At 38.3% G+C, this 14,903-nt stretch overlaps 1 protein-coding gene across 3 annotated transcripts; it reads right to left on the reverse strand.

The window, feature by feature from the left end:
• Positions 1–787: 787 nt before the first annotated feature.
• LOC127367859 (deleted in malignant brain tumors 1 protein) lies at positions 788–13,904 on the reverse strand. 3 transcript variants are annotated; one of them, XM_051408044.1, is made up of 17 exons: positions 13,746–13,904; positions 12,889–12,966; positions 12,539–12,565; positions 12,099–12,422; positions 10,153–10,446; positions 9,737–10,051; positions 9,039–9,323; positions 8,169–8,483; positions 7,626–7,913; positions 6,230–6,538; positions 5,347–5,661; positions 4,635–4,943; positions 4,217–4,513; positions 2,195–2,527; positions 1,988–2,095; positions 1,483–1,570; positions 788–1,410 (listed from the first exon to the last, which is right to left on the reverse strand). In XM_051408044.1, the coding sequence occupies exons 2-17, from the start codon at positions 12,938–12,940 to the stop codon at positions 1,257–1,259; spliced, it is 3,813 nt and encodes a 1,270-aa protein (XP_051264004.1). In that variant the 5' UTR covers positions 12,941–12,966; positions 13,746–13,904; the 3' UTR covers positions 788–1,256. The 3 variants fall into 3 exon arrangements, with proteins under 3 accessions (XP_051264004.1, XP_051264006.1, XP_051264007.1); XM_051408046.1 differs by lacking the exon at positions 13,746–13,904 and adding an exon at positions 13,122–13,290; XM_051408047.1 differs by having other exon boundaries at positions 1,255–1,410; positions 1,487–1,570.
• Positions 13,905–14,903: the final 999 nt, after the last annotated feature.

A 14,903-nucleotide genomic window follows, 5' to 3' on the forward strand; every position in this document is an offset into this window, starting at 1 on the left:
AAATTCAATTTTATTTGTATAGCGCAAATTCATAACAAAAGTTACCACCGGACACTTTTCAAACAGAGCCAGTCTAGACTGTACTCCTTGTAAAATTATTTACAGAGACCCAACAGTTCCCACCATGAGTAAGCACTTGGCAACAGCGGCAAGGAAAAACTTCTGGGGCAGCTGTCTGCCTCGACCAGTTGTGGTTAGATAGAAAGAGGGAGAGGCGGGAGTAGGGGGGTAGAGGGAAGGAGGGGGTGGGTATTAAAGAGAGAAGGACAGAGACAGACCCAAAGATTCACAGCAACAACTATACTAGTAGAAATGACTAATAATGATGATGACCGTAGTCATATTAATGGGGTATGATGAATCATAATGATGATGATAATAATATGACTAATATAAATAATAAAGACCACGGCAGCAGGCACAACCAGGATCCTGCAAGACAAGAAAGCACAAACACTGGCGAAGAAGTAGAGTAACAGGCATTGACGGACATGAATACGTGCAGATAGAGAGGGAGAGGAAGAGAAGAGCTCAGTGCATCAAGGGAAGTCCCCTGGCAGTCTAGGCCTATAGCAGAATAACTTTTTAATAATTTTTACATACTTGAATGCAAGACTTTTACCTGTGGAGGAGTATTTTCAGTGTGGTATCTAGATGGGGCCGTTTGAGTTTTTGCAAATTTCACAGCCACCACAGTTTCTCTTACACTCCTTGCTGTATTTGATGGTGCATATTCCGGCTGCTCTTTAAGTAAAGTTGGATAAAAAAATGAATGAAGAGATGTGAGTGTAGGAAATACAAATTTATTGATGAGCACTCACATACACTGAAAAAAAGCTAATTATCATGCAACACAAAGACAATGTAATCAGTATGTTCTAACAGGTCAGTGTACTTTATTGTGATTGTTAGAATCTCCCAGGAAAATAAAAATGACCACAGGAATAAGTATGAAAATAAATGCCACAAGCAAACTTTTACCTGTATGTTATTTGAAATTACTTAATTATTTTCAATTTCTGCTCAGTTTATTTTCTAAATACGATTTTCTAAAGCAAATGACACAGTATCTAGTTGAGGCAATGCAAAGTTGGTAGATTTCTGAATAATTGTTTACTTAAAAAGAGGTGTAAAAAACAGGTCCCTAATGTTCCTATGGCCTTAAAGAGCAACTGAACCCCAGCTGAAAATCTTACTTTCTGTCTTATGTTGCTCTTTAATTTAGTGAAACCACATGACATAGGTTATTCTTTGAGTCAGTTGGTTATCACAAGAGGTTCAAGCTCATAACACACTCTCCCAGCCAGGTCTTCAGGGACCCTCTCAACAGAGTTATCAGTATCGACATCAGCCTTCTTGTCTTCTGGGCCGCGAGTGGGTTCATGCTCCTTCACTTGAGTATTGTGGGCTCTGAGGGAGAATAATAAAATAAATAAAATAGGTGTATCTTGGCAAATAACATTGTTCTATTTTTATTACTACCTTCCATCGAATGCTGCATTGGTTCTCTCATCTTCATCTTTTTCTTTTATTGTTCCTCCAAACGTGTTATTGAATTGAACCATGGTGCCTGAAAAGTGAGCATAAAATCACCATGTCAGCAACAGTCATTCCCCTAAAAGAATCAAAAGAGGAAATCCTGAACAACTACGCCATGCATTTATTGATTCTTTGGCCACTTGTTGTGTTAAGGGATAATGATGTGTGTATTACATATTTTCTTTCAATATTAAGTGTCCAATAACTGATTTTGTTTGGCCACTTGGGGTCAGCCAAAATCTATACACCCTTTGTATAGCATCTTTTTTCACTGAAAACAGATAAACTGCAGTGATAATTATCAGTGGTTTGCACCTTTCACTTCACGCATTTTCCCCATCATTAATATCAGAAATATGAATTAGTACAGCTTCAATCTGGACACATTATATGGCATTATAATATAGGGGGCGTTACTGTAATATAAATATGGTAGTCCGCGACTTACTAGCAAACCGCCATCTCCTCCTCCAGACCAAGAAACCTACAACCAGCAGAAGCAGCACTACCACTAGCCCTCCCATAACTCCTGCGACAACTGAAGAGGATGAGGCGGCTGTAGGGATTAAAAGAGTAGTAGAGTCAGCGAAGGAGAAATCCAACTATAATCATTGAAGAAAGACAAATAAACTCTTAAGGGTTCTTTGGGTCTTACAGACTACAGTGACTTGGAGTGACCTCGAGGGAACCGAACAGAAGACCCTAGAGGAGATGTTAACAGCGTAGACACAGGTATAGTCTCCTTGCTGTTCAAAATCTATTTCAGGGATTTCAAAGTTTGTGATGTAGAAGATATTGTAGCCAATTGCTGCCTTCACTTGAGTGGTGCTGTTGGACTTTGACAGATAGAAGGAACCTCCAGAATATCTGGAATGAGTAGAGCAAGTCATAGAGAAGGTGTTGCCTTTGGTGACCGATATTTTCTCTGGGCTGTAGATCACCATTGCATGGGGAGACGACAAGGAGATGGTGGGCTTCTCCAATTTCACTGTAGAATAGAGACAGATTTTTACAAACCCATATAGATCATAAATTATTTTGGCAATCTTTCAAATTTCTTACAATTGACCCTTGAACAAGTCCCGCCCCTTCTTGCTCTGTGCTCAAATAACAGTTGTGCAAGGCTCAATCAGAACCTCAGTCGACTTTATCCTTTCCTGTAGTTAGATGCTATGTGCTAGGCTTGTCTATGTTTTAAAAGAAAACTAAATGTAGAAGATGGCTTTAACGCAAAATATAGTCATATATATAGTACATATATACATACATTTATAATAAGTTAGCTAATAAAACATTAGCTAACTAACAACAGGTGTAAATAGGCTAGCTAGTTAGCTAGCATTTTGCTAACATTAGCTTTCAGATGTAACTATCTAGCTCATGGTCGATGTCGAAGCTCCCATTACCACATTACTCCCATTGCTAACATTAGCTAGCTAACATGACTATACACATAAAGTTGGAAGAATTTTGTCTTCAGACACATTCCTCTTTTTATTCCTATTTATAGTCAGTAATCACCTTTGACCTGGTGCAATGATTACATACTGAGTTACGCAGGTGAAACGAATTCATGTGTAACAATTATTTGTCTCTATAAAAGGTAAGACATTTGCTGTGTTGTCCTTTTCCTGCTTAAAGTCCGTATGCCTGTAAGTTCACGTTTTCGGGATTGGCTGTATAATTTTCAACCAAATTTGACACAGAAGTTCCCTAGGCTATGCTTCGTCCGACGCAACTCGCAATACGACGAAGAGTGCTTGCACTCCGACAGGACGGACACAAACAAGCCAACATTGCTGATTTCCTTGGAATATTGCAGAGAGTCTGTAATCTCCAGGACGACCACCACTAACTACCAGATGAGATGACTGCTTAATGCTTAATCTATGCCGTAGAAATCGGAAAATGCCTATTGGAGAAAACACCATGGAATCAACCTTTTTTCACCAAACTGTAAATCGAAGATTGCTTCAGCATGGTTACTGGGCAAGACAAATGACCAAGTGTCCACACCAAACTGTTCAACACAGAGTTCCTCAGAGTCTACCGGAATTAGTCCGGGATCTTACCTAAGTGTGGGATGCCCTGCCCATTGACGTCATCAACAAGCTTGTGGACAGTATGCCACGACGTCTTTGATCGCATTGATCCATGTTACGGGTGGCTATACCCAATATTAGTGACTAAGTGACATTTGAAAGAGTAATATTGGACATGCTTATGCATGAAATCCCCTCGAAAATGTGTTTCCTGTTGAATTGACCAAGGTTGAAAAATTGAAACAAAGTCCTTAATCCTATTGTTCAATACCCCCAATTTTGTTTATGCCTGAATACAGAGTTTGCAAAGGTTAAGTGTAGTTAAATTTTCACTGTGATATGTTTGGAAGAGATTGATCAATAAAGTTTTGAGAAGATATACACTTTGTCTATCAAGAATAAATCACATTGTCACAATCATTCCATGAGAAGAGGTAAAAAATATTTCATTCCAATATAATGGGCAACATATGTCACTTTATTTTTTAACCATCTTCATTACTTGGTTGTCTTTTCAACATAGACAAAACTGGTACATAGCATATCTATGTGCAGGAGTGCGGAGCAAAAAGAAGTGGGACTTTAGGAAGGGTCAATTATGTTCAAATGGACAAACAAAGCACAAAATTATTGACCTAGGACAGAGAGCTCAGCAATATTTCCTTGGGGATAATAGATGACTTCATTGGGCAGTTTCTTATGATATTCACAGAAGTATGATCCCCTGTGTTCGAAGTCCACTTTAGGGAAGGTGAAGGTTACAGCTTCGTGTTCAGAGTATTTCTCTATTTTAAATGATCCTTCGCCTTGCTTTTTTAGGACAAACGTCCCACCTAACTGTTCTGTTACTACAGAGCAGGTGATTTCAACTTTTTCACCCCAGTTTACTTCTGGAGCAGGACTCAAGGTTATTTGGGGCTTCTGTAGAGCACCTGAAACAGATAATATATTTTAGTGTGTCTGTTTTGTCACAACAGCCAGGGCTGTTTCATCTTATGTCATTTGAGAGGTAGTGGCTTCATTCACAGATTCAAAATAAGTCAGGCCCCTTACCTAAACAGATAACGCCAGCATCTTCACCGTGCCCGCAGTTATTCTCTCCAAAAAGGGGATGGGTACAATGTGAGAGAGCAAGCTCTGAGCCTGAACACATCACATTATCCAGCCATATTGGACCAGTGCCTCTACCAAAGTGGGCAGATAAAGGAGCAGAAACTGCATGAGCACAACCAAGCTGTCTACATACCACATCAGCATTGGTCATTCCCCATTCATCATCACACACAGTTCCCCACTGGCCTTTATAGAGAACCTCCACTCTTCCGGAGCATTGACCTGTGCCACCAACCAACCGAAGCTGTGCTGCATATGAAAACAGAAAATGCTATCAGTCTATGCATTTACATACAATTCTAAAAATGTATGTGGATTTTTGGATTACATATGTGTCTATTGATACACTTATATTTTCATAGTAAAAATTCTAATATTATATTATAAAAAAAGTTATTTTTTTTAAAGTATGGCTTGATCATCTTCAGAAGCAAATTTCCATGGCATAAACAGGATAATGGTTTGACTTACAGAATAATAATGATATCAAATAATATAATATGACTTGGAAGTAACAAAAGTCACCTTTGTCATGCAAATGAAAAATTAAAGCAAAGGTTTTACAATTTGGGAAATATTCTAATTGGCTTTCCACTTCTGGGTAGAAGTGAGAGTGGTATCAATTTTGAACACATAATTTAAAAGGCATTACCTGCACAGACAACACTAGCATCTTGCACATGTGCACATGTTGAGGTTTGGAAACCTTTGAGTGAGCACTGCTCAAGAGATGTCCCATTGTCAAAGCACGAATTGCTCGCCGTCACTATTGATCCACTGCCAGGGCCAAAATGGGCACCTATTGGAGCACTCATTGCATTTCCGCATTCCAGTTTATCACACACCACCTGAGCTTTGCTCAAGGTCCACTCTGTGTCACACACCGTTTGCCACACATTGCCATGACGGACCTCTACTCTGCCAGAGCACTCATCGGTAGTACCAGCCAACCGGACCTCCAAACTTCCTGTGAAGTCAAGGAAAATAAAGTTATTATGTGGTATCAGACAAATGAATGTGAAGGTAGTCAAAGATATGGAAGATAAATAATAATATTTAGAAAAACAGTTGTTCCCTACATAATTTAGATTTGAAACACAATACCTTTAACAATAAGGACATAAGTACATGTTGATAAAATTTCTGCAGAATTGTAGAATTTTCTAAATTAAAACGAACAGTAATCAGTTGTAAGACAAGTTACCTGCTTCAGTTCTAATAATTTAATCAAGTATAGCTTTAATATGGTATTAATAGGCACAGTCTAATTATTGTCTTTCTTTTCTTTCATGAAGTGAATAAGCAATGAATAAACGGTTACAGTTTATTTAGATAGTTCGCCTACAGATAGTTTATAGGGGATTTTTAACAGTTCAACAGCTTATCAGTTGAGAATCAACAACCTGTGGTTGAGGTTGGGTCAGATTTAGCCAAACATCTTGGCTATAGGGTATGTTCATGATTTGTTACATTTACTCTATAGATAATCTGTTTAACATCTACAGACAAATTAAAACAGTTGAAAAGTGACATACCTTGACAGACAACACCACCAACTGAGGTGGCGTTGCAAACTTTGTTTCTAAATGATCTTTGTTGGCACTGAGCCAGGGTTGACTCGCGTCCGTTGCATTCTATTATATCAATCCCGTTCTGTCCTGAGCCTTGACCATACTCAGTATTGATGGTAATCTTATGAGCCTTCCCGCAGTCCAACTGTCTGCACACCACCGTTGCATCATTCACATCCCAGGTTTCACCACACACAGTCTGCCACTGGCCTTTGTCATAGAACTCCACTCTTCCAACACAAGGACTTGGCCCACCGGCCAACTTCACATTGCCTGAAAATGACAGTTATGCAACTGTTATGTTAGTTTACTCTGGGAGCATGAATTTTTGATATTGTCTGACAATTTGTGTGCAGTCATTTGATTGGGGCAAACACTGTGTGGTCAGGCATAGATTATAGCTTGTAATATCCCTTCAGTTGCAACTGAAACATATAGGCAGCAACATGGTTAGTCTTAGCTTGGTCACAACTTTGATTTGAGCACTCTCTATGTTATTAGTTACTAAGTATCACAAGTTAATGTACAGAGTAATAAGGGTCCCTCAACTACTCATTGCTTTGACTTTAAAAGGTCTGGTCATTCGTCATATTGTCACCATATCTTGACCCACTAAAGAGGGATAGCTAACACAAATAAAGCATTTAAAATGATTCATGATGATTCATGATTCAATACTTTATTGCCATACAACTCGGTGCAAGTTGCTAGGGATTTGCTTCAGAGTGCTCAAGACATCAGCAAAGACAAAAAAATAAAAATAAAAAAAAGGACACAGAACAAGATAAGTATAATTGGGAAAATGTGCTTAAATTATTAGAGTAAGTACTCAATGCAGAAAAATGTCTGTTACTGTTACCATTAGATTATTATTACTCTACTCATTACTGCATTAATGTAAAAGCAAGATTTGACTGTTGTAGTTGGTTGAGGACACAAAAAGTAGAAAATCTTCATATTTGATAAGCAGGAACCTGGAAATGTTCAAAATATGTATCATTGTACTAATAAATTATTCAACTACTTGTTTCAGCTGTACTTGTACATATATACTACATATTTAACACACTTGTTGTATGTTTTGTGTGTAAAAATCTTAACTTGTAACTCGTAACTAAAGCTGTCAAATAATTTTAGTGCAGTAAAAAGAACAAAAATTGAATGTTGAACAGGGACACGTTTCAAAATGTCTCAAAAAATCTCCTGTTGAAAAATGTGCACAATAGCTGCAGTACTGGTGTAGCTTACTGCAATTTCCCAGCTTGGGATCAATAAAGTATATCAATCTATCTATCTTTTATATATGCTTCCACAATATATGAGGGTTACTAAAATTTTCAAATTCAACTTCAAGTCTTACCTGTACATTCGACAGCGGCTGCTCCAGCACGACTGGTCCTGGTAGTCACTGTGCACTGTGTGAGAGAGCTCTCCCTGCCGTTACACCTGACCTGATACCCTGCCAGTTCTCTTTGTTGACCAAATGATCCTGAGAATTTAGAAGCATCTCCACAGTTCATCTCCCTGCACACCACTGCAGCTTCATTCATTCCCCAGGTATCATTATACGCCGTTGACCAGTGTCCATCATAGTAGAACTCCACCCTGCCTGAGCACTGGTCTTTCCCATTAACGAGTCTAATGTTAGCTAGAACACAAAGAAGAGAGAAACAGCAGTTGGTTGGTTTTTAGACACTCTAGAAAGAAATATCTAGTTAATTCATTCAAATTGTACATGATATTCTCATGGATATATTGCAGTGGAAATAACTGTAATATAATAACAGTTTCCTGACAATGGTGGGCAAAATATTCATCGGAGGCATTAATGAGCCATTGTGTGAAATAAACTGCCACCCAAAGAGGAATGAACAACACAACAGAGTAATAACTGAGATGATACCTAAGCACACCACGCCGGCATCCTCGCCATGGCCACAGTTATTTTCTCCAAGGGCGGGATGTTGGCAGTGAAGAAGGGACGTCTCGTTACCGACACAGCCGACATCATCCATCCAGATGTCTCCGTTGCCTTGACCAAAGAAGGCACTAAGTTTGACTGCCTGAGGTGCTCCACAGTCCATGGCTCTGCACACCACCTGGGCATCTCTCATGTCCCACTCATCATCACACACTGTTCCCCAATGGCCATCATGCTGAATCTCCACTCTACCAGAGCATCGGTCAGTGCCATTGACAAGCCTCAGCGGTGAAACACCTGAGGACAGGTCCATGCATTGTTAAAAGCACTTACCAGCTTCTGTGTTAGCAGATATGTTAGCCACAAAGTATCCCTGGCCCTAATCCTATTAACTTTGCTTCCGCTGTAAAGTTGATACAGTATAGTTCAAATATTGGCCATTACAAATAAAGCCATATAGAGCAACTAATGCTATATGTGTTTTAGTTAAACTTTGCTGCAGGTATTACACATTTGTGGTAGAATAAAGAAATTCAGAAACAATCTTTTTTGCTTTGTGAGACAAAGGTCAAAGGATAATCAGAAAATCAAATCAAAATCCCAAATACATAATTGTATACCTTCCCTGAAATGGGGTTTGTTTACAATAACAAAAATATAGAATATCTCCAGAATAAGCATGCCAGTATCTATCAGTGGATTGCTTCTTCCAACACTTTAGGTGACAGACACACTCACAACCCCAAGAGGATTCATGTTTTTATGACCCTTTCAACTTTAAGTTAGTTCCACCATCAGTCCAACATATTCACAAGTCGGTGCCACAGTATATTCCCACCTTTTGCGTCTTACCTGCACATGACAGAGAAACACCATCACATCTCTCCTGGTTTTGAAATGTACAGTGGGAAATCATGGTCGCATTGCTAGGGCATGTACTTCTAAACCCAGTCAGTCCGCTGTCACCAAAAAAGTGTTCTTGGATTTTTTTCGGAGCTCCACAATCAAGTTCTTTACAGACCATTGCAGCCTGTTCAGGGCTCCAATTATTAGTACACATCTTCCCCCATCGGTCTTTGTCGAAGACCTCCAATCTGCCAGAGCAGCGGTCAGTCCCATTCATAAATCTCACTGTGTCTGGAGAGGAAGCAGTTAAGAATTAGTATTGTATTTATAAATGTTCAAGAAACATTTTCATATTTCAGCAATGACAGTTTGTGGTAAGGAGAACAGATTGTACAACTTTGAAATCTGTGATATTGTACCAAAGAACAACCACATAAAAGAGGAACAATGATTGTGACAGGCTGCTGAAGTTTTCTAACATGGTAAAGGTTTACAAGTGATACTCCCTCTATAGTAGAAATGTGTAAGTAATGTTCTTCAATAAATAGAAACGGTTTAACTGCTGATACAGCAGACATGCATGAGAAAAACAATCAATATTTTTCAGAAAATGGCTATATATGCATCATCATCGCACACAAATGCACATATATCAGGGTCTTACCAACCAGATTTTATTCTTGTACATGAGCAAAGTGTGTTACCTGAACATACAACACCGGCATCTTCATTGTGGTCACAGTCATGTTCTCCAAAACCTCTGTGCGGGCAGTCAGAAAGGGATTTCTCATGACCACTACACTCAACATCGTCCAATAAAACCTGATCCCGACCTCTGCCGAAGTAGGCCTTGTACTTGACTGCGAGAGCATTCCCGCAGTTCATCTCTCGACATACAACTGTTGCTTCCTGCATGCCCCATCTGTCATCACAAACTGTTCCCCACTGTCCATTATGATAGAGTTCCACTCGGCCGTTACACCGATTAGTCCCATTCATTAGCCGAATTGGTTTACTGCCTGTTAGGTGGAAAATAAAAAAGTAAAGGGTATATTTATTCAGAGGTCTTTCAAAATAGCACATAGTCTCACCATGTAAAGTTCACCACAAAATAATTCACCTGAACAGACAACCGTGGCATCAACACAGCTCTCCCTGAATTCTTGACGGTTGCACTCAGAAATATAACTCTCATTTCCAGAACAGGTGGTTTTGATTCCATCTATGCCAAATCCCTGTCCAAAATGCAGCACTTCGGTTTGTGTGACAGAGACCCCACAGTTAATCTCTTTGCACAACACGTCAGCTTCTTTCTTGCTCCACTCGCTGTTGCATTGTCGTTTCCAGTGGCCATCATGGTAGACCTCCACTCTGCCGTTACACCGATTGCTTCCATTGATTACTCTCACATTCTCTGCAAATGATGTGGGGAGAAATAAAGTGAACAGATACGCTACAAGGGATCGATGAATAGTTTTGTGAAATCATGTGAAAACCTGCATAGCTGGATATTTTTCAGACTCACAGAACTTTATTTTAAATTCTAGTGGAGACCAAATTATAAAACAACACCAAATGTGCCAGGCTGCATTTTGGGACAATGAGTATAGAACCATAAGACATGTCGCAAAGAAGATTAGGAGCAAGCTGATACAGAAATAATATATTTCTGTCAGACAATGTGGAATAAAAAAACAAAAACAATAAAACAAAAGTAAAAACAATTTTAGTTAGTTAGTTAAAGTTCAGAAAAAAACATTGACCATTACTATTGTATAGTAGAGTTAATAGTTAATAGTAGTAATAGTTTAACAGTGAACAATTCCGATAATCTGCTTTGGAATGTGTGGGTGTGGTTTGATCAGATTTGATTGACAATGCTGGTCGTCAAATTTCGATTTAAATGGTGTTAAATTGTGATTGGTGCATGGAAATAAGTGACTTTAAAAAATACAAATACAGAAAGTAAGAAGTTCAATGAGAATTTAAAGTTCAGAACTGTTGAGTAGCAAAAACTCTCCATACTGTTAAAGTTATGGATAATTTCTACCCCAGTTTCAGACATTTTTAAAGGGGCACACTCAAAGCTAACCCTGATAATGTAAGCGCAGGGAGCCTAATGAAGGACACTATTGCGTTGCATTATGGGAAGTGTAGGATCCAGTGATTTTGGAGCTTGACCCGTACCTGGGACTAAAAGTCAGGACTTCTCTGCTTTGATTTTGACCTGTCTCCCAGATTTACGAAAGTGCAAATTGCACCACGATCTACAACGGTGACATGAGGTGGAGGCACGTGCACTGCGGGATGACTTTATACCAAAAATACACACGTGATTAAAATTAGCTGGGGACTGTTTATCTCCCTTCTCTACCTTCTGCCCTTTGCACTTTACATTTGAAGCAGCTAGTCGTGTTGACCTTGCTGTTGTGCTTCTGCTGCAACAGCATTGCCACCACAGGTAACAATCATCTTAAAGTGGACAACAAATTGTGAACTGACCATACCGTCTCTAGGTTTTTGAACGCACACAATAATATGATCAGAAGCTAAAATAATGGCGGCATTAGTAGTCTCACAATACCAGATGATCGGAGCAAAGTAGTTGCTTGAATGGCGGTGAGAAGAGCCACTAACAAACTTACTGTCCTCACTTCAAGGACACGCCATATTAAAGAATGCTTTTCCCCATTCTCCTCTGTAGAGAAACACGCTGGGGATATAGCAAATCACTTTGTAACATGGAGAGAGCTTTTTAAACCAATGAAAATGGATGTCCCAAGCAACATTATATGGTATTACGTGTTTCCAAGCACACAACGTCTGTATATCACTACCTTTGACTTTGGATTGGTTCTGCAACTGCTCATTCTCAGTCAGAGAAGCGTTTAGACACAGCTGTATTTCCCAATTTCTCTTGACAGTTCCACATTTTTGGTCTTGATATAAATTGAGGAAGGTACTTGCAAAGCAGGGTTTTGTAATGTTTGATTTCATGAACTAACTCTCTGATTTCAGGTTAATGCAAAAAAAAGAAAAAAGCTCAACATTTCAACTCAGTCTTACCTGAGCAGATAACACCAGCATCTTCACCATGGCCACAGTTATTTACCCCAAATCCTCTGTGTTCACACTTGAGGATGGACGACTCATGACCAACACACTGCACGTCATCCAACAAGATGTCATTCTTGCCCTCTCCAAAAAAAGCATTTTTTTTGGCCTCAAGAACTGTCCCACAGTTTAGCTCTCGACACACCACTTCAGCGTTGATAATGCTCCACTGATCATCACACACCGTTCCCCACTTGTCCCTGTAGTAGATTTCCACTCTACCAGAGCAACGTGATTCCGGCCTGCCACCCACCAGCTGAATTTTCACATTACATTCTGGAAATGGAAAAAATGAAAGCAAATTGTAGCACAATGTACTCAACAACATAAAAGGCAAATAATAAGTAATATGCATGGGTTTTAGGCATAAAATGTGAATACAGCTTACTGACCTGTAAGCAGTGGTAGACTCATAAGACCTAAAATATAGTGACATTTTTGGTCATGAAGAGATTATTTAATTTAGAATATTTAAAACAATATTGTCCTATAAATACATAGCATTCCGTGCTGCAATTTCTTAAATTTCTTAAGATAATTACATTTACATTTACCAAGATTGTGCAACATCAAACATCCGTCAAACGGATCATAGAAAGAACATTTTAAAAAACACAATTCTTGATACAAACTTTGAGACCCTCACTCTTTCGTAAGTATGCAAGCAAACTAGTTGACTATACTGCACTCATACCTTTTGAATTCAGAAATCAAGAATAAATTGGTATAAACAGAAACTCACCTAGTGACAAATAACAAACAAAATTTAGTTTTTCAGCAGAAAGGAAGACCATATTGTATCTTCAAAGTTGGTCAAATGCTGTCAAGATAGAGTAAAAATGAAAAAAGTATTGTTAATGTTCATTTAAAAAGGGTGCTGTCTTTGAGGTGGTGTCTGTCATTAGCAGAGGAACAAGAAAAGCTTGTTGATTTTTGTGAAGCAAACCTGTGACTGTGATTAAGTCGCCTTCTTACCTTTAAAATCCAACAAGCCTGGGCAGCTATTAAAATTACTTCACAATTCAAAATAAAACGGATGATCACATCTGAAACATCCAATGGACAGAAACTCTATGTACAGATCCAGTAATTTTTACAAATAAAAGCGCCTGCCTGGACTTGGACTGCAACCTGGATGCATGTTGACATTTTGATCAATCATTAAAGACAGAGGATGACAGGAGATTTCATTGAGTTTTAAACAATGTGAAAATTACTATTTGTAAAGACATCATATGCAACAGAATAACACACCCACATGTAACTTAATGCTGGAAAGCAGATGTACATGATAGCAACACTGATTTATGAACACAATAAATGATCAGCTGCAAAAGGAGAAAGTGAAATGTAGATCAAAGGGAGAGTTGTTATGAACAAATGTCAAGAGGTGAACCTGACCACTGACTGTTCCCTCCCACCTCTGGTTATCATTCACAGCATTAATTTAGTTTTAATTCCCAGCATTAATTGTCAATTTTTAAATGTGAAAAGATATTTTAAAAAGTATTTTTATAATTTTAATTGTGCAATTAAAATAAAAAAAATGTTTTGTATCCAAATCACTGAAATATCATATATTACATATCATTTTCTTACCTTAAAAGGGTTGCTGCAGTTTTTGGCATGTGAGAATAATTATGATATGAGAATCTCCACTGAGTCCACCGAGGTTTGTCCTTTCACAAACGTGTGACTTGACAGAACCTGTTCTTGTCCCTCATTTTATTGTCAATATGACTCATTGGGACAGGGAATAGCGAATACTTCCCCTTGTGAAAGTCTTAACCTCAGTAATTTTTTTCGACATTTAATCAGTTCCTGTTATGCACTTCAGAATTAACCCCTCAACAGAGTCTTCCTGTTAAGTTTCATGGGAGCATCCAGATTTTCTTAAAATCACTACTGGACCTTTGCAGCCACAGCTGATGCTGCAAGTAACCTATGGGGGTCTACTTGTTCTCAGACTGCCCCAAAAGAAAATGTGGAACAGCTGGATGAAATGTGTTCATATTTTATTTGAATTTTTGTCATAATTTGCCATAATTACATGATTAACTACTGTTTGCCTATTTTATGTTTGTTTAGGATTTTAGCTAACTACCATGTGTTATACTGTGGCATTATTTATTAGCAGATATTGTGTTATTTTGTGCATATGTCTTATGTATAGATTTTTTTTTTAGGGTGGCGTGGGTGGCTTTTTAATATCTGGCAAGGGATACAATAAAATAAATTGCATACATAGCAAGTAGTTTGAGCGGGTGGCTGAAGTGCACTGTTGCTTCAGTTAATTTTCCCCGCATCTTGTTCTTTTGCTCAGATTACATAGAAGCTGTTCGTGACATTGCCTAACTGACTTGTCTATTCAGCATTTTAAGTTGCCTGGTTTGAACATCTGTTCTGCAAACATAACGAATTTCCTGAGCTTGCCTCCGGTTACAGTTGCATATATCACCATTTCACTCATGACTTCCCCTTAATGCTGTAAGTTTGTTATTTGTTACATTATTTAATTAGTTTCAGCATTCTAATAAAAATAATTTTACCATTATCTTTTCTTACAGACTCACTGATTCAAATTAGCACACTTCCAAATTTTCCCAGTATATAATTGATAAATCAATTGCCTCATACCATACTATACAGAAGTAAGGCCATATTAATTTTCTAATATTTTTCATTAAAAAATTCAGTGTTATATTGGACATTTTGAGTTGAAATTTGAGTTTCCAAAAATGTTTTCAAGTACAAGTT

Source organism: Dicentrarchus labrax, unplaced genomic scaffold (genome assembly GCF_905237075.1).
Source record: "Dicentrarchus labrax unplaced genomic scaffold, dlabrax2021, whole genome shotgun sequence".
Lineage (NCBI taxonomy): Eukaryota > Metazoa > Chordata > Actinopteri > Moronidae > Dicentrarchus > Dicentrarchus labrax.

Coding starts and splice junctions, on each gene's coding strand:
- LOC127367859 (XM_051408044.1), bottom strand. CDS start 12,940: ATGGTCTTCCTTTCTGCTGAAAAACTAAATTTTGTTTGTTATTTGTCA. Junction 5,662..6,229: donor TGGTGGTGTTGTCTGTCAAG/GTATGTCACTTT, acceptor TTGACTTCACAG/GAAGTTTGGAGGTCCGGTTG. Junction 2,096..2,194: donor ACTCCAAGTCACTGTAGTCT/GTAAGACCCAAA, acceptor TAATCCCTACAG/CCGCCTCATCCTCTTCAGTT.